Genomic DNA, 18,971 nt, shown 5'->3' with positions numbered 1-18,971 from the left:
ACACAGTCAGGATAGCTGAGCACCCACCACCAGGCAGTGCAGCCATCCCTCTTATCCTCACAAGGACCTTCCCTGCTGAGCATGTGACTCCAAGTTCAGAGGAGGAACTATGTACCGAGGCTCCCTCTTGGATCCGATCCCAAAGCTTGGGTTCATATCATGACACCACAGCTGAGCCTTGCCTTGCCCTACAGAATGCACTTTGTCCTGCCAAGAGAATGTGGTTCCCAAGGGGACAGAGCACCAGTGTTCCATGTGGAACTACCAGACAGGGCACTGGGGCAGAGTAGGAGGACTCCAGAAGATGCTGTCTCTCCTGATCATCTGTCTCCTGCCCACCATCGAAGGGAAGAACTGCCTCCGCTGCTGGCCAGAACTGTCTGCCTTGATAGACTATGACCTACAGATTCTCTGGGGGACCCCGGGGCCACCCACAGAACTTTCTCAAAGCATTCACTCCCTGTTCCTAGAGGATAATAATTTTCTGAAACCCTGGTACCTTGGTGAGGCACAGCCAGGAAATCAGGGATTGGATGTGGCCTCTTTACCTGACCTGGGATCTTACTGCCTTGACTTCCCTTTGACCTGTATCTCATCCTCAGATCGTGACCATTTGGAAGAAGAAACAGCCAAATTCTTCACTCAAGTACACCAAGCCATTAAAACGTTACGAGATGGTGAGGAAGCCAACAGTCCCCGGGCCTTGGGGTTTGGGTTGACAAAGGCCCACCCACCAAGGCATTCTCAGAGGCCCATGTGGCCATGGGTGGGAGGTCTTGTGAAGGTGGGAGATGAATGCAGTCTGTCTCCGTGTGCTCTTTGGAACTTCCATGTAGAAACAAGGGTCTGAAAACCCAACCTTGAGCAAGTTGTAACACTGAACACCCCTTCTTTCCTGCTCTACCCAGATAAAACGGTACTTCTGGAAGAGATCTACATGCACAAGAATCTATTTACTGAGAGGCTGAATAAGATATCTGATGGGCTGAAGGAGAAGGGTAAGGGGTGGGGACGATCCCTGCACAAGGCCCAGCCCTCCACACCTGCCAAGACCCAAGTCATGCAGAGTTCACTCTGGAGCCCCCTCGATCATCCCCAGGAGACCCACCCCTGCCCATGAATGCCTTCCCCGGCTCCATCTCCTACTTGCACCCCAGACCCCCTTGGCTCTGTCTGCCTCCTCAGCACCTCAGTTTCTCTACCTTCTCATCCTCCCTGGCAGCCTGCAATGAGTCCTGTGGTGAGTATGCATGGGGACTGGGCCTGGGGGAGGGATGAAAGTCACCTGGCACCCCCTAGCCCGTGTCCCTCCCCTCCCATAGACATACAGTCCACACTGAAGGTCACCAGCTGTGCCGACTGCAGGACTCACTTCCTCTCCTGCAATGACCCCACTTTCTGCCCAGGTCAGTGGCCACCACCCTGTCCAGCCTCTCCCCTCCCTGCCCTGCATTCCTGGAGCCGTTCCTGTCTCTGTCATTCTCTTTTGCCCAACTCAAGCTTTTCTTGTTCTTTATCCTCACCCCGGGTGAAGGCAGCACCTCCTGGGATTTCTTGATGTCCTCATGTCAAGCTCTAGAGCCTTGGAGGCATCTGCCTATAGGACATCACTCGTGGAGGCCTCTTGGTTCTCAGAGATGCCATGCCTAGAAACATGACCATTTACTCAGGAGGCTGAGGCAGGAGAGTCGTTTGAACCCGGGAGGTGGAGGTTGCAGTGAGCCGAGATCATGCCACTGCACTCCAACCTGGGCAACAGAGCAAGACTCCGTTTCAAAAAAAAAAAGAAAGAAGAAAGAAAAGAAAAGAAAAAGAAACATGCCCAATCCCATAGAACCCCCAAACCTGCTCTTCCTCCAGGGCCCTTCTCAACAAATGGCCCCACTCAAGCCCTCAGCCTCCTAAACCAGGAATCTCCCTCCACTTAGCACGGAGAATCACCATGTCTTGCTAAATAAGTCTTCTATGTGTTCCCATAGTTTCATTCTAACCTCCACTCTCAGGCCTCCTCATCTGTCATCTAACTTACAGCTCATTTCCCATTAGCCTCCCTGTCCCTCCAGGCCACATCGCACTCTGAACTTCTTCTCAAGGAGCAAGTCTACCCATGACATTCCCTGTTTATAACCAGCAGTGGCTCCCAAATGCCCCTAGAGAAAGCCCACCCTCCTCGGGAGCCCCCTACTCCCCAGGCACACCAAGTGCATACAGGCAGCTCCATGCTTCTGTCCTTGAGCATGTCCTGTGCCAGGGACACAGCCTTGCCCTTGAACTGATCCCTTATTTGTGTTTCCAAGTCCAGCTCAGACTCCTGTTTCCTAAGAAGCTTTCCCTGAACACCTCCCACCCAAGAGGCTTGTCAGCCATCCTCACTGTCACTTCCCCTCCCATGTCCTGTCCTATTTCCCTTGAACCCCACACCATGATTGTTTGCTTGTCTAGATATGTGCTGGGCACACAGCGTGCTCAGTAAGTGTTTGCAAACACATCATGAGTGAACGAATCAAAGAATGAGAGGATGGTGGCCTTCTCTCTGAGTCGAGGTAGCCCTGCCTGGCCTCCAAACACCTGGCTCCCTCTTTCACACCCCAGCCAGGAACCGGCGGACCTCCCTGTGGGCTGTGAGTCTCAGCAGTGCTCTGCTCCTGGCCATAGCTGGAGGTGGGTGAGTGACCTCTCCAAGCCCCAGCATCCCCAGAGAAGACACACCTATTCCCTGACTGACTCCACCCTGTTTCTTGGCCCAGATGTTTCTTTTACTGGCACAGGAAGAAGGAGGCAGTAAAGGTACTGAGAAAGGAGACCCCGACCCAATTCTAGGGCTCCCAGGAGGAAAAAGCGGGGTGTGCCCTGGGAGTAGCAGGGCCTGGAACACCAGTGCTGACCTCCTGGGGTCTGGCGTGCAGAATAGAGTGGGATCAAGGGCCAGGACTCTCAGGGGTGCCACTTATCAGCCTCCATATATGCAGACATATTGGGGCCAGGGGCCCAGGACACAGAAATGGCAAAGATCCAGGCCTCCCACCCTCACTACAGAGTGCTCTTTTCCCCAGCTCTCCCTGTCCCCTGCACACCCCACCTTCACACCTGCTGCCCTGCCCTGACCCGCAGGGACCATTAACGTGGCTGCCTTGCCCTCTGCTCTGGGTTGGGTTTGACCAGGGGAGACTCCCAGGAGGAGGTTAGAGAGACAGGGAGGAGGCCAGGGCTGTGGGAGGTCAGGGTAGAAACGCCCAGCTGCTTCTCCCTCAGCAGGAACAGGGCAGCCCGCATGTCTTCCAGAAGTGAACAGAGGCCTCAGCTACCGTCACGAAGTTCACTCATCTCTGGGTCCCGGTGACCCCCTCCCCTGATACCCTCCATCCTGGGTCCTGGGGCCCCAAAGCTCTGAGGCCTAGGAGACTGTGCTGTCTCGTGGTTTGCCTACTCCTACACCTTCATAAACAGTCTCTTCATTAAAATCCCTCCTCATAGCCTAGTTGACTGTGCTGTCTCTCTCCTGCCGGGTGCTGAGATGGGACATACCCTGAGTGCCATGTCCCATCCCCTCACCCTCCCCCTCCTCTCCAGAATCACCCTGTCCTGGTCCCAAAATGATGGTTTTATGGGCTCATCCAGGCCTCACCTAATTCCAATACCTGAGACGAGGCCAGGGGTGGCCTAGTGCCCCCCTCTGCATCTCAGTTTCCCCATCTGAGCACAAGGAGATGGGGGTGTGATGCTTTCGCCAGGCTGGTGTGCTCTGACCCAGGAACCTGCCCGGCTCATATTTACTGTCCAGTATTTGGCCATGCCATGGGTGCAGATCCAAAGCCCTCACTCCCCTTTTCTCCTTCAGTCCACCAAAGCCCTGCCAGGGTCCTCAGCCCAGCTCCTAAAAGGAGAACACCTGTCTCCTTAGGCCGTTTGTGCTTGCTCCTTGGAGCTGGCAGCTCAGCCTGGAAGGCTTGGACTCAGGCTGACTTCAACACCACCAACCCATGGTAAGGGCTGCTTCTTGGAAGACAGCCAAGGACTGCAGGAGGCCTAGACATAAACAGAGCATAAAAGGCAGCGGGGCAGAGAGTGCCATGGCCTAGAGCAGCAGTGGGTCTCCAGCCACAGGCACTTCCCTCTCACCCAGCTGGGGGATCCAGGAAGGCTTCCCTGAGGTGGTGTCTTACACCCATGTGACAGCAAAGAGAAGGGCAGGAAGGAAGAGAGGGGTGTTTTGATTGGTATTGCCAAGGAGCAGAGGTCCGAGAGACCTTGAGAGTTTCAGGAATCTCCAGGGATTGTGGTCTGGCTGGAGTGGGTGACACAAGCAAGCATGTGGTGAGAGGTAAGATCCTAAGTAAGGAGACAGAAGAACCCACAGAGGCTCCCGGGGCAGCAGGAAGGCGTGGAACGCTGGGAGTCCTGTGGCCGAGAAAGAGGTGCCAAGTGGGTGGGTGGGTGTGAATAGACACAGCTCTGCTGACGTGTCCCTTCCACCCTTCTTGCTTTACTAGACTGGGGAGTCCACAGACGTAAGGTGGCTTTGGAAGATGTATAGCACTCCAAGGACATTGCCATATAGCAAGGGTGGAGGTGCAGCCATTCTGCAAGAATGGGTCAGAGCCCCCAGGCAGGTGGCATAGCTCCAGGGGGCTGTGGCTTTTTCCACATGCCTGGGGAGCTGGTGCCATCCAGGATACAGGAGATGCCAGGCCCTCCAGGCAGCGATGGTGTTTTCCTTTTTGTATTTAAATTAGGACCTAGACCATTACCTCAAAAGTATCCAGAGTGGCTGTTTTCTGATGCGCGCAGTAAAAATAGAAAACTCTGGGCGTGATGTAGGTGAAGCATGAATTGGTGTGTTTGTCTTTGTGTATGAATCTTTTATCAAAGAGTTCTCTTATTTTCATGAAAACTGTATATTGAGTTTAGCTAGAATACAAAGGTCAAGGAATTTAGAGTCAGGCAAACCTTGGTCAAAACATAGGGTCTGGAGGACTTCTTTCAACTATGACAGAGCAACTTATAGCAGACTAACACTCCAGGCAAGGGCAACTATAAATAACTTACATCAAAGGACAAAACAAAACAAAAAGGCTGTTTTAAGGCATAAGAAGAGGTGGGCCCTAAGCATTCAGGTCCTGGAGAGAAGGGACGCCTTGGATGACCCCTGTGTCCTGCTGCAGGTGCCCCTCTGCATGGGTGAGCTACAGCAGCAGCAGGGAGACTCAGGAAGACTGCAGGGGCTCGACTGAGGATGACCTCAAAGTTTGGGAGAGCTTTCTGCAACATCACGGGACAGAGGAGACAATAGTTGGAGTCTGAGGTATGCCAAAACAGAACGTGAAGGATTCAGAGACGTGAAGGATTCAGAGACCTGAAAGTAGGGAGGTGCAGAAAAGTCGAACAAACATACTGCATCTATTTCTTTCCCACCCTCCAAAGCACCTTCATGCAGTGCAGGGCTAAAGACAAAGAAACCAAGCAGAAAGTATCTGAAATGCAATTGATTAGAGATCTGGATACTGGGGAAATAAAAATTGGAGTTTTTAACCCACATAGGAAGATGATCCTTGGTAAATACTGCAGGATGTTAGTCGGGAAGGCTATATTCTGAAAGTGGGTGTGTGCACAGGAGGCAAACCAGTCCCTACAAAGCATGAAACTAAGTTTCAAGGCATTCAACCCCTGACAAAAATAAAGAGGTCTATTATTCTACATTCACTGATGGAGGATAGGGTAAACACTTTATGAAGGAAAATATCATCTATAGCCACTATGATGTTTGATTTATAATGTCCAGTATCCAAACACATATTAACAGGTATACCCCAAAAAAAACAGGATCAAGAGAAAAAACAGACAAAAGAAACAAATCTATAAGTGACCACAAGTGAGTTATCAGATATTAATATTAAAATGACTGATTAGTGCTTTCAAAAATATTTAAGATTCCTGTTCAACAAATGGGACTGGAGCAGTTGGACACCCAAAGCAAATGCAAGCCTCAATGTAAGTTTCACACATCATAAATTAACTCAAAATGGATGGATAATGGACTTAAATTTAAAATAAAACTATAAAACTTTTAGAATAAAATCTTCAGAATCTAGGATTAGGAAAGGGCTCTCACATGTTATACCAAAAGCATAATTCACGAAAGGAAAAACTGATAAATTGGACTTCATGAAAACTGAAAACTTCTGCCCTGAGAAAGGTCCTGTTAAGACGATGAAAAGATAAGCTCTAGACTGGGAGAAAACATTTGCAGAACACATCTCTGACAAAAGACTAATATCTAAACTATAAAAAGAACTCTCTTTGGCCAGGCACAGAGGCTCACACCTGTAATCCCAGCACTTTGGGAGGCAGAGGTGGGCAGATCACAAGGTCAGGAGACTGAGACCATCCTGGCTAACACGGTGAAACCCATCTCTACTAAAAATACAAAAAATTAGCCGGGAGTGGTGGCGGGTGCCTGTAGTCCCAGCTGCTGGGGAGGCTGAGGCAGGAGAATGGCATGAACCCGGGAGGCGGAGCTTGCAGTGAGCCGAGATCGTGCCACTGCACTCCAGCCTGGGCGACAGGGTGAGACTCTGTCTCAAAAAAAAAAAAAAGAACTCTCAAAATGCAACAGCCAAAGTTGAAAATATCTAATTAGAAAATGGATAGGAAATAGGAAGACACATTTTACACAAGAGGATGTACAAGTGGCAAATAAGCACGTGGAAAGATGTTCAACATCATTAGCCATTTAGAAAATGCAAATTAAAGCCACAATGGCATAGGGTGCAGCTGCTTTATGTATATCTGTGTGTGTGTGTGTGTGTGTGTGTGTACGCACGTGTGCATGCACTTCTAGGAGATTCATTGACGGCATTCCAGAGTGACCCTCCTCTTGGCCAATGAGCAGAGGCCACCAACATTCCTGCTCACAAGTGGGAGAGTTTGTTAGTAAATGATCATTTATCAGGACTCTGGAAGTGTCTCATGTACCCCCGAGCCTGACCAGTCTGGAGCAGCCTGAACAAGGGTCCCCAGCCTCCTAGCAGGGCTGCCTTCCAGAGCCCTGCCCCACTCCACCCTCCCCTTCCTCCCCACCCTCTCCAGCCTTGGCTGAATCTCCCAGGCTTTGTTCTCCACACATGCCTTATGGCCCTTCCCTTCTATCAGTGGTCACACTAAACCTCTTCCTCAAAAAACACTCCTCATGCGTGTCTTGGCTCCACCACATACAGCCAGAGACTCTTCCAGGCAAGAGGGAGGCATCTTCCTAGATGCTTTCTAGTTTCTCAGCTACTTGTCACTTTATCTCATTTAACTATACCAACCTGGAGCATACACTACAATCCTCTTTTTGCAGAGGAAGAAATTGGGGGCTAGGGAGAACATTGCTTACTCAGCCACTTCTTTTTTCCAAAGAGCATTCTAGACTTTTCCATGGCATCTGGAACCTGGGAACTAAGATGAAGTCATCCCTCTCCCCTACCCCAGTAGCTACAGTTCATTTCCTCTGTGGGTGCCCACTTTTATCAACTGAAGGGGTGCTAGCTGGCCCTATGCCATTATGCCCCTAGGCTGCTGCCTAGTCTGCAATGGAAAATTCCACTTGAGTGTGGGCATTGCTCTTTGAAATCAGTTTTTCTATTTCTCCTTTTTAGTCACTCATTTGTTGAACACCTTCAATTGACGGGCTCTGTGCCAGGTGCATTATAGAGACCATCCCCAGTCTTGGCATAACCCCCCATGAAGGTTCTCTTCCCCTGGCACGGATGTCGGAACACAGCGTGCCCCCACAAGCTGGCCCACTGTAAAGTGTGGGTGTGTGTGGGTAAGGTGTGCTTGCCTGAACACATTCAGAATGCACAGCTTCATAGATGCCGCATCTCAGACCAAAACCCACAGAGATTAGGCAAAGGTCCAAAGACCTTGCACCAAGCTTTCCTCCTTGTACCCTGACTTCCTGCTGAAACTGCTGCATGAAGGGAGGTGAGAGAGACAGAGGCAATTCTCAGGAATAGAATCTTAGCAGAAATGAGACAAGTTAATGAGAAATGAAAACGTAAGGCTCTTCCTGCCAGAAGAAAGGCTGTTCCCATGCTATGGTGTTAACTGGTAAAAACTGACTAGGCTCCCATCCCCTTGATGAGAGTTTTAAACAGAGAAAGAACTATATCATCACGTTTGCTTGCAGTGAAAGCTCCGTATTTTTCTCTGCCTTGGGGAATTCAGAAGGCTTTCACTTCTGTTTGTAGTTTGGAGTGGGGCATAGGAGCACCACCTCTGTCAAATGCCAGTGTGGAAGCTGACATCAACGGACACCCAGAGACAGAGCCCACACTCTGCAGATCGCAGCATCTCTTGCCAAAGGAGGTGAGCCAGGAAGCTTCTAGGAGTTCCCGGGGAGCAGCTGTGACATGCTGATGAGACCCATCACTGACTCCTGACTCTGCTGCTGAACCCAGCAACAGCGTCCTGCACAGTGCCCACCTGGTTCACATCACCAGGGACCTGTACCCACGGCTGTCTGAGCCCATCTCTTCTAGAAACCCCTATCAGTCCTGAGGACTAAAACCCTTCTCTCATTCCCAGCACCCTTACTCTGGACCATCCAGTACATCTTCCCTGTACTCCACCTCCATTGTCATTTCTTTTTACGACCATTTTCCACCATCCGGGTCAGGCCACAGCTCTGCACCCACCGACGGCACCTTCCTGGAACCTCCAGAGGGCAAGGATTGCTCGTGTACCAAGTTTCTTTGTGCCAGGAGGAACCAGAGAGCCCTCACCCACATCATCTCCAAATCCCTGCCTATGAAAGGGTTGCTTTTTTTATCTCCAACTTAGCGGATGAGGATACTGAGGCTTAGGACATTTAAATAACACTAGCACAGAACAAAGAAGCAGCAGAGCTTAGGTTCTCGCCCAGGGCTGTCCACCTACGCAAGTCACTTCGCAATGCTACCCTCTCAGGCCTGCGCTTGGGCCGGCTGATGGGTCTTCCCCAAAGTTTTCAGCTGCACATTTCTGTGTCCACTCTTGGATCCCCTTACAGATAACTGAGTCAATCCCTTATGTGGGGATTCTTGTCGGCTTTCCTCTCACGCTACAGGGGAATGTCTAGAGTCTGGACGTTGCCTCCCCTCCCGTGTGGACTGATGTTAGCTGAGGTAAAACCATATGGACGAGGCTTGGCCTGATGTAGAGCAGGCAGGAACTCCCAGCGGAGGCAAGGCCAGGACAGAGGGGTGCTCAGAAAAGGCCTTATTTGGAGCTGACACTCAATCTGAGACCAGAAAGTGGGGAGGCTGGGCAAGAGGAGCACAGACGAGCCCTCCAAGCCCAGGACAGCCCGTGGGAGGTGCAGAGCGAGTGAGGAGAAGAAGGTAGAGGACGAGGGGAAGGAACCACAGCCCACATCATGCAGAACTACGTGGTTCATGTCAGAAAGTTGCATCTTTTGAGTGAGACAAGGCACTGGAGGGCTTTAAGCAGGGGAACAATATGATCTAACATATGCCTTAAATGGCTGATGGTAGAAAATGGGAATAGGGGATAAGGGTGGGGAGGATGAATGTGGTGGGGTCCCCTGAAGACCATCCTCCCTTTCTGAGCTGTGCAATACTCCAAGCACTTGAACCTGTGGTCCCAGAAGCCCCCTCCACCATGCAAACCACCTCTTCACACCAGGGGCCTAGTGAGCAAGTTGGCAGGATTTAATGGATGGATAGGAAATTTCAATTGCTGTAACTTAAAAACCTTCATATGCTGGGGTCCTTCTGGCTTAGGTTCTGTGGATCCAGAATGCTCCAGAGAAGCATTGGGGATATGAGGATGTTTATGAAAATAATTCTTAAAGAGTCTTCTGGTTTCTGATGGAGGATTGAATGTATTTATCTAATTTTTCTCCCTCCTGAAATTCCATTAAAACTATATTAAAAGATTTGTTAAAATCATAAACCCACAGAGATGGGAGTACAGGAGAGAAGACAGCAGCAATTAAACTTCAGTAGCTGGAGGTGACTGAATTAGCAGACCCAAGACACTCAGATCCGAAGCCAGCAATGGAGGAAAAGGAGACCCATCCCAGGTGGTGCTGCAGAATCCTGAAGGCCAGTGGCATGCCACAGGGGAGGGGCAGGGACAGCAGCGGAAGCCATTGGTCCCTGCTGCAAGCAGTGAGAGCATGTATTATGTATAGAAAAAGTAAAGCAAGAATAAAACCGACGACCAGGCAGTCTGCTGCTCTTATCACCACACTTGGGCAGTTTTAAACAATAACACTGATATAATTCTCCTGCCTGCTAGAGTCACCCATGCGCCCTACCTCAACCACCACGGCTCAAATGCCTCGGGGCCAGCAGTGCCAGGGTCTTCTGCGCTGTGGGCAGGCAGGGGCAGGCTAAAGGAAAGGGCTGGGGGAGTGCATAAGAAACCTCTGCCCCACTTTGTGCCCCTGGAAACTGCCCCTCCTCCCCTTGCATAGAAGCCTGCAGTGGGGGGTGCCAGACACTGGCAAGAGTGTGAATATTGGATCAAAAACAGCTGTCTGGGTGATTGTATGCATGCAGCATGATTAATGTACAGGCCCCTCGCCCTCTGTATCCAGAATGTCATCAGTGAGACTCTGACTCTTGCATGAACCATCTCTTTTTATTTTCTGCATTCTGATGTTTTGACATCTGGGGCCTTGCTGACCCTAGAAGACCCACCCCTCCCAGGGCTAGCTAACTCCTAGAGATTGCAAGTAATCTCACACTCACCTACGAGTGTGCCTTTCCATTGCTAACCAACAAATCCAGAGCCTATAACCCCAACCACCTCCTTTATGGGGCTCTCACACTCCAGACCACTACCCACCTACTGTGATACTCTCAGCACCAGGGACCAGAAGTGGGCTCAGCCCCCCTGCAGCAGAGGTCACTGAGATTATTCAAACTACCCATTGCTAAACCCGCTTACACAGTCTCGCCCATTCTTTCCGACAGAAACCACAATAAAGGCCCTTGCCCACATTTTCCCCTCACTCCCTCTGCCTCCTGACCCACCCTGGTGCTTCCCTATGTGGCCCTATGTGGCCTTATGTGGCATGTCCTGCCTCCTGTTTTCAGGAAACTATGAGTATAAAAAACTTCTTCCGTCATGACCGTCATTTCCACATCTGTGTGTCTACACCAGATCAAAACAAATCAGGCACCTTTAAAACACCTGGCACAGTGAACATGGCTTGATGCCACATGGAGATGATATGCTCTAGGCTGCTCTAGGCTCACTGATTGGATCCCACAGACAGCACCCACTGCCAGGCAAGGCACTGCTGCTTGATGGCACCCTGCATCTAGACAGCTGCATTGTCTCTGCCAGGTGTAGCCCCAGTATCCTCCACTTCCTCTGCCTCCTGACCAACCCTGGTGCATCCTCATGTGGCCCCTATGGTGTGGCAAGCCCCCTTTTCTTGGGATCTGTGAGTATAACAAACTAGTCCTTCAGTGGCACCCATCTCCTGATCTGTTGGCTTCACCATACCTGAAAATAATGCAATCTTTTTTTTTTTCTTGAGACAGTTTCCCAGGCTGGAGTGAAGAGGTGTGCTCTCCACTCACTGCAAAGTCAGCCTCCCAGGTTCAAGTGATTCTCCTGCCTCAGCCTCCCAAGTAGCTGGGATTACAGGCACACACCAGCATGCCTGGCTAATTTTTGTTTTTTTTTTTTTTTTTAAGTAGAGACAAGGTTTTGTCATGTTGGCCAGCCTGGTCTCGAACTTCTGACCTCAGGTGATCCACTCACCTTGGCCTCCCAAGGTACTAGGATTATAGGCATGAGCCACCAAAGAATCATACTGAGTAGGTAGGGACAGCCCTGGGAAAGCCACTCTGGCTTCAGAGGGTGATTCTTTGCTCAGCTGCTGATGGCCCTTGAGTTTGTACTCCTTACATAAAGCAGTAAGAAGACACAAATCATTTTCCTAACTCCCCCACAATGCACAAAGCTGCTCTTACCCAGGAGTTAGTACATTTGATTATTTTGAAAGGCTGTTTCTTTTTGTTCATTCTCCCCACTGTTAAAAGACAAAATTTCAACAAAATGAGTTTAATGATCTAATTGGCTTTTATTAGCAATTCATAAATCAAGCAGCATCCTGTGTATGAAATGGATGCTCCACTGAGCTGAGCAGAGCAGGTAGGCTTTATAGACAAAAAGGGTAGAGGGAAGCAGACACAGAGAACAAAAGACAGACAGGTGGTTTCAAAGTGACTTTCCTGATAGGGTTAAAAGAGAGGGGACTTCCTTATTTTGCCTGCAGCTCAGGAACACCAGGCCCCTTCTGACTGGTTGTGATAAATTTTTCCTAACGTTAAAAAAACTGGCCCATTTCCAGGTTCAGTTTTATGACATGGCACCTAGCACAAGTGACTCCATTCTGGATTGGTCTCATCTGTGGGGCCTAGGACAGGAGCTCAGTCCAAACCAATGGCCTCCAGTAAATCCTATTTAAGCCCACCTCCCTCACCTCCGAGCCACGCCATCTCAAGCAGTGTGAAGGCCAGAGGTTCCTCACGTCCATTTTGAGCTACAAAAACAGGCAGCCAGGCTCTGAAACCCCAACTCGGAGGGGCCCAACAAAACTCTTGGATGTGGGACCATCTCCCTCTGTCACAGATGGAAGGGAAAGGAGAAGATGGCCATTGTGTTGATCAGAGCCAGCTGCTAAAAGACTCACTGGGACTCTGAGAAGTCAGCAGCAGAGCCCCACCCAGCCACACATTAGTATTAAGCACTGGAGAAGAATGAGCTAGACTCATTCAAAGTTTGGGGTGTTTTGCTCCCTCACCCCACCACACCCTCACCCTTTTGGTTTACTCCCAAAGACCCACCTGAGAAAAGGCTGTGGTGGTGGGCTGGCTCCTGGGGACTGCAGTCTCCACATGAGAGCAGCCCCCTGCCCAGCACTCCAGCTTCATGTCAGTGCACAGAAACCTTCTACCCATGAGCCAGGTCACCAGGCCTGCGTCACATCTCATGCCCTTAGGCTCTAGCAGTGAGTGACCATGTCTGGGTGGCCCCAAACCTAGGGATTCTCCGTCCACCCTACTCAGGGCCTTTCCATAGGGCCCCAGCTCTCAGAAACTTATCAGCTCTGGAAATCCAGGCAGGTGGCAGAGCTAGGGGGAGACCGTGGGCTTGTCCCACTCCAAAGCCCACACACTCCTCTGGCAGACAATGGACAGAAGATGCAGGAAGGAGACCAGAAACTGTTGCTAGAATCTAATTCAGTCAGAAGAAAGTGTAGAGATGTAAGCAAGCATTGAGTGACTTTATAATCAATGTCTCACCAAGACCTAACTTGAGTTCTGTAAGAATCCAGGGAAGGACTAGATCAGTAGGTTGAGAGAATCATGAATGGCTTCTGGGCCAACTTGAGTTGGGCCCCTCCAAGTTGGGGTTTCAAAGCCTGGCTGTGTGTTTTTGTAGCTCAAAATGGACATGAAGTGCCTCTGGCCTTCAGGTTGCTTTTTCCTGGTGGCAAAAGAGGAAGACATGTGAACAAGCCAGTGGCGATGTAGGGGCACCCAGGGTGCAGGGAGAGCATGTTCTTGCTCTCCTTCCCCACCTAATGCTGTAGCCCTAACAACAGGGCCTCCCACTCGTGTGTTCACCAGTCAGGCAGGGACACAGGGTAACAGCAGGGAAGAGCCCACATTCCTGAGCAGGGCCTCCACTTGCGTCTTCCTTACCCTGACTTGCCATGCACATGCTTGGCTCCAACGCTCATCCTTCATCACGGTAAGTGGGCGCCAATAGCAATTGTGCTTGAATTTGCACAGATGTGATTGAATCATGCATCAGGGGCTTCCATTCCCCAAAGGCCTTGGGAGATGGACATCTGCAATTCAGTCCTAATCAACAATGAAGCACCCATCTGTGTAGAACACCCTCGGAGGCCCTAGGGGCACAAACACAAACACGATCTCATTCCTGCCCCGGGAGAGTTCACAGGCTGATAGGGGAGACACAGGAGAACTACGCACACTGCAATGTGATCAGACAGTGTAAAAAGTCCCACTTACACTACGTTCATCTGAGCAAAATCACTGCTGGCCCCATAAGGACCTAGTCAGAGGCCACAGGCAGATGGGGACAGCCAGATTGGGAAAAAGAATCGAGAATTTGTATTTTTCAAGGCAATTGCTAACTCCATTTTAAAGATCAACTTTAATCTGATTAATTATCAAAGGAAAGAGAAGACAATAAACCCACTTGAATTTTGTTTAAATACATGGGCTGGCATAAGATTTAATGACACCATTTTCAGAGGAGTATTTAAAATTATAATTTTCGTTAAAAGAACATTTGCTGAGGTCCCTTAAATCTGTCACATGGGTGTAGGATTTTTTGATAAATCAAATCTCCCTTCTGTAGCTCAAAACTAACACTGTCAATAACTGTCTGATAGCAGCTTTAATAATAATGTAATGGGGACAGTACATCGAGTCCGTGTTTGGCATTTTACAGTTAATGGCATTGCCTGTAGTTAGGAAAGTTGCTCAGGAGAAGAGAATGTTTATTATTCCTATAATTGAAAAGAATAAGGCACATTCCATCTTCATTTAAGGGAAATGATCCTGTTAGGGTATTTATGTGAACCCACAGCCCCATCATCCTTCTCCTTTTTCATTATTCTCAGAACAGCTTGCAGGGACTCAGACCAGAGTCCAGAGAGGCCAAATGAAAGCAGAGAGATGAATGCTTGCCCAAGGATCAAGGGCCACAGCTCTGTCTGCTTTGACTACGTGCTGTTTTGTGAAACTCTTAGATTGCTGTTCCTGCCCAGCCCAGAAAACAGGCCTGGCTGTGATTTATTTGGTTGCTACCTATTCTCCCTGGAAGGAAGGTTTATCAGTCAGCTATAGCTGCATAACAAACCACTCCAAACTCTGTCACTCAAAACATCATCGCTCATGCATCGTCACTCACAAGATGCTGGTTAGTTGGGAAAGGCTGCTGATCTAGGATGGGCTTGGCTCAGCTGTGGGTCTGGCTGGGGTTGACTTCTCCCTGTGGCTTGGTCTCAAATCTAATCCAGGACAGGGACAGCAGTGACCCAAAGTAAAGACCATGTGAAGTGAAGATGGCAAGAAGACAAACCAAAAACCACAATCACATTTCAAGCCTTTCTCATCCATGAACTGCCAACATTCCACCAGTTAATGCAAGTCCTGTGGCCAAGGTCAGCATATATCCAAGGAGTGGGAAATATATTGTCTCTAGTAGGAGAGAGAGGGAGCCAATGTTTGCTGAATAATAATCTAAATTCCCACAGTCTGCCCTATCACTTCCTGTGCACATGCTAGACACACACATGCCTTTCCCAAGACGCTCCAGAAGCCTCACCCACTCACAGCGTCAGCCTTGAGGTCCAGGGTCGTGTGCATATGGCAAGTCCACAACTCCTCTTTATCCAGAGACCAAGAACCACAACTGTCCAGAGAAATTCAAAACACTCCTGGGAAAATACTGTCAGACCCCAACACCCTAACGGCAGGGACTACCCTCTGATCAGGTCCTGGGTCTGCTCCCTGGGGACAGCATCCCTGCCATCACTCTCCACAACTCCTGGGCCCACTCCAGGGAAGCTCCTTCCTTCTCCAACATCCTCCCCATCCCATGTGATGGGGGCAGTAGGGAACATGCGCTTCTACAGCAAATCAGGAACCCAGAGATCTGTTGACATCTTGAACCATTGCCATCTCTTTTAGGCTGGCAGCACCTTTGCCAACAGAGCTCTCTCTCAGACATGAGTATTTTCCATGTGTTTGATCATGGCTCCCTCCATATGCCAACAAGCATGCCCACAGCTTCCTTGCGAGGCACACCCTGCTGTCTAGACTGCATTCCGGTACTTGGGCAGCATCAAGCTCAGTGAGACCATGCCTTCTGTCTTGCTAGGAGCCCTTCTGTCCCCGGTGAGGAACTCTATAAAGTGCCACCTTCATACTTTTAGAATTCTTAACAGAGCTGTGTCTTGCTCTTGCTCTGGGAGAAGCTAAAGATGAGAAATAGTTTTATTTTCTAACCTAGAAAACCCAAGAATTACTGAACTCTCGAATTTCCTTTCAGTTCTGGTTACAGACTGGCCAGTTCTTTCCTAACTTCACCCCTTTCCCAGGGCAGCTCGTCCAGTGCAGGGAACAAAAGGTGACTCCACGAAGATGAGGAAGACCACACTCTCTCGCAGAGTTCCTGGCGTGGCCGAAAGAGTCACGACATGCAGTGCCAAAAACAGAGGGGCTGGCGAGCTGTGTGGAAGCAGCAGGGAGTGGCACACCAGCCCAACGGAGGAGGCTTCTGAGCAGGTGACACCAATGCAGGCCCTGCAGGGATGAGCAGGAGTCGATCTGGAAGCAGCAGAAGGCACAGCACACGCGAAGGTGTGGCAGGTGGCCAGGAAAGGTACCGATTCCTAGAGAAGCCATCAACACGTCTGAGCCAATGCAGGACACCCTGAGCCAGGCCTGTGCTACGCAGGGATAGACAAGTCAGCCCCTCCCAGGGAGAACACCAGCCAGCTGAAGGGAAAGTGACCAAGAGATCCTGCCCCCAAGGCCAGTAACTGCTCCGAGAAAAGAGGCGAGAGGGCTGAGGGAGCCCAGAAATGGGAAGCTCTCCTGGGAGGTCTCATTGCAGGGGAATCTTGATGGAAGAGCAGAAAGAAGCCAAGCAGAGAGGGCGAGAAGGTGTTGGCAGGGCTGGCTCCTCCTGAGGCCTCTCTTCCTGGCTTGCAGACCCCACCTTCTAGCCGTGTCCTCACCTGGTCTTTCCTCTGTGCATGCATCCCTGGTGCCTCTGTATACCCAAAAGTCCTCTTCTTCTAAGGACAACAGACATCCTCTTCTTCTAAGGACGACAGACATCTTGGATTAGAACCCACTCGTATGACCACATTTTACCTTAATCCCCTCTTTAAAGGCCCTATCTCCAAATACAGTCACATTCTGAGGTCCTGTGGGCTAGGGCTTCCACAGATGAATACAGAGGGACACAAATCAGCCCGTAACACAGAGAGTGTGGATGTGTTCACGCAGCAAGGGGGAATGGAGACACAGAGAAAACTACCTCGGAGGACAAGTCCAAAGACAGGCCACTTACGAGAAATTGGGACCTCCTCTGTGGCTGGCAAATTTTACCCCCATCCATGCTACACACCTAGACGTCCCCCCAGTGCGTGTCATCTTCTCCTGAGGAGGGAAAACTGTAGGACCCCTCCAGGAGTGGTGATCTTGCTGCTCCCCTGGACTAGTCTCTGAATTCCCAGCAGCACAAAAACCCAAAGCTCTCCAGCTCCCTTCCCTTCCAGGTGATCTCATAGCCCCGTGGAATTATCCATTTTTAACTTAAATATGAAAAACAATTTTGCCCTTTAGGACACATGGGTGACTCTGCTGGGGGATATGGTGGCAAGATTCAGGTCTCCGTGGGGGCTCCTCTGGGCCCTGGAGCCCCCTCCTTGACAGCAAGATGGCACTTACCACCCAACAGAGCAGCCCCATGTGACGCTCTGAGGATGCTGACCTCAACCCCCTCTCCTGCCTTTGCCTGTACTGTTCCCTCTGACTAGAATGCCCTCCCCATCCCTTCTTCCCCAACCCAAGTCCTCGTCATCCCCTAGAGATTGGCTGGAATTCCACTGTCCCCAGAAGACCTCCCAGACCCTGGAAGTCCTCACTGATCTCTCAGCTCCTTTAGGAACATCTAGCAGTTGTCAATATTTTGGCCACTGTTTCCTCTAATGGTTTTAGGGGTGTGCATCTTTTCCTTCTGGCTGGCTTCATCAGCAATGCCCTGTTGCTCACAGTCTAAGGCCTTCCTCCACCTGGATTCAACCTCTCTTCTGGTCTTGTCCCTAGGTCTCCCCTACTTTACCTCCCTATTCTTACTCTGTAGTATTCACTGTGCCTACCACTCATCTGATTCATCATCAGATAGGAATTGTCTCAACTCTCCAACCTAGAGCCCCCAAGCTCCTGAATGTGACACAGCCATGTCATATTCTTCTGGCATTCCCAGTAACATCCAAAACAGGAATTTGCGGTCTCCTCTATGGTTGACTAATATGAGGCCCATTCTTCCAGAACAGGCATCATGTATTCTCTACTGTTCACAATGGCATGTGTTCCCAGAGAGGGCACAGCTAGGGAGAGAAGAGGAAAAGGCACAATCATTTATTAAATGTTGAAATAACACTGTTGGCACCCCACCCAGATGTCTATTGCAGAGCCCCCACCCCCAGCTGCTGTGATGATTAGACTCATAGCTGCGCTGCCCAGAGGATTGCCCTCCCCTGGGAGGTTACACCTTCCTTCCTGGGGGCAGGCTGTCAGCTGATTGATAAGAGGTACACAATCTGGGCCCCTTCACTTTAAAATGGGACAGCTCAGTGGTGACACTCACACTGCAGACTTCCCGTAGGAACAGGCTGAGGCTGGAGCCATGTCATTGCTTAGTGTCCTCCACCATATCCTGCTTTGGTGTTTCTCCTGACTTTCCTATGTGTTTCTCCTTAGAGCACACCCTCAAAAAGTCACTGGCATAGTAAGTCATTTGCCCTGCAACTCGATAGACCTAAGCCAGACATCTACCAGCCATGACCTCTGCCAGCCCCATCACACACGTTGGTTTTTCAGTCCCCTTAATTATCTCATCCTTCAGTGGAGGGAGCAGAGGTAGAGTCCATGCCGCCAAGAATGGAACAATTTTGACCTGCAATTCCATACCCAGTCGAACTATCAATCAAATGTAAGCGGAATTGATGACATTTTAAGAGAGAAAATATCAGAAAGTTTTTCTCCCATATATCCTTCCTGGAAAAAAAATGCTTGAGGGGATACTGCAGAAAAATGTGCAATTCATAGGACAGTAATTCATAATTTTCTTTAAAAAATGAACTGACCGAGAAAGCAAGGAAAACAAATCCCCAGTAACAGCTGTGCAGCAAG

General features: G+C 50.0%; 1 protein-coding gene across 3 annotated transcripts; it reads left to right on the top strand.

The window, feature by feature from the left end:
- The first annotated feature begins 272 nt into the window (after positions 1-272).
- On the top strand, positions 273-8,610 carry TEX51 (testis expressed 51). Of its 3 annotated transcripts, XR_008500980.1 has the most exons (9): positions 273-503; positions 603-677; positions 909-1,005; positions 1,300-1,406; positions 2,593-2,665; positions 2,748-2,787; positions 3,253-3,983; positions 5,163-5,302; positions 8,232-8,610. XR_008500980.1 is itself a non-coding variant. In XM_054477182.2 (8 exons), the coding sequence occupies exons 1-7, from the start codon at positions 305-307 to the stop codon at positions 2,783-2,785; spliced, it is 573 nt and encodes a 190-aa protein (XP_054333157.1). In that variant the 5' UTR covers positions 283-304; the 3' UTR covers positions 2,786-2,787; positions 3,253-3,306. The 3 variants fall into 3 exon arrangements, 2 of the variants coding, with proteins under 2 accessions (XP_054333156.1, XP_054333157.1); XM_054477182.2 differs by lacking the exons at positions 5,163-5,302; positions 8,232-8,610 and adding an exon at positions 1,223-1,240 and having other exon boundaries at positions 283-503; positions 909-998; positions 1,323-1,406; positions 2,593-2,661; positions 3,253-3,306; XM_054477181.1 differs by lacking the exons at positions 5,163-5,302; positions 8,232-8,610 and having other exon boundaries at positions 276-503; positions 909-998; positions 1,323-1,406; positions 3,256-3,478.
- Positions 8,611-18,971: the final 10,361 nt, after the last annotated feature.

Source organism: Pongo pygmaeus, chromosome 11 (assembly GCF_028885625.2).
Source record: "Pongo pygmaeus isolate AG05252 chromosome 11, NHGRI_mPonPyg2-v2.0_pri, whole genome shotgun sequence".
Taxonomy (NCBI): Eukaryota; Metazoa; Chordata; class Mammalia; order Primates; family Hominidae; genus Pongo; species Pongo pygmaeus.
Note: the sequence above shows the minus strand (reverse complement) of the source record. Positions and strands in the feature narration are given on the sequence as shown.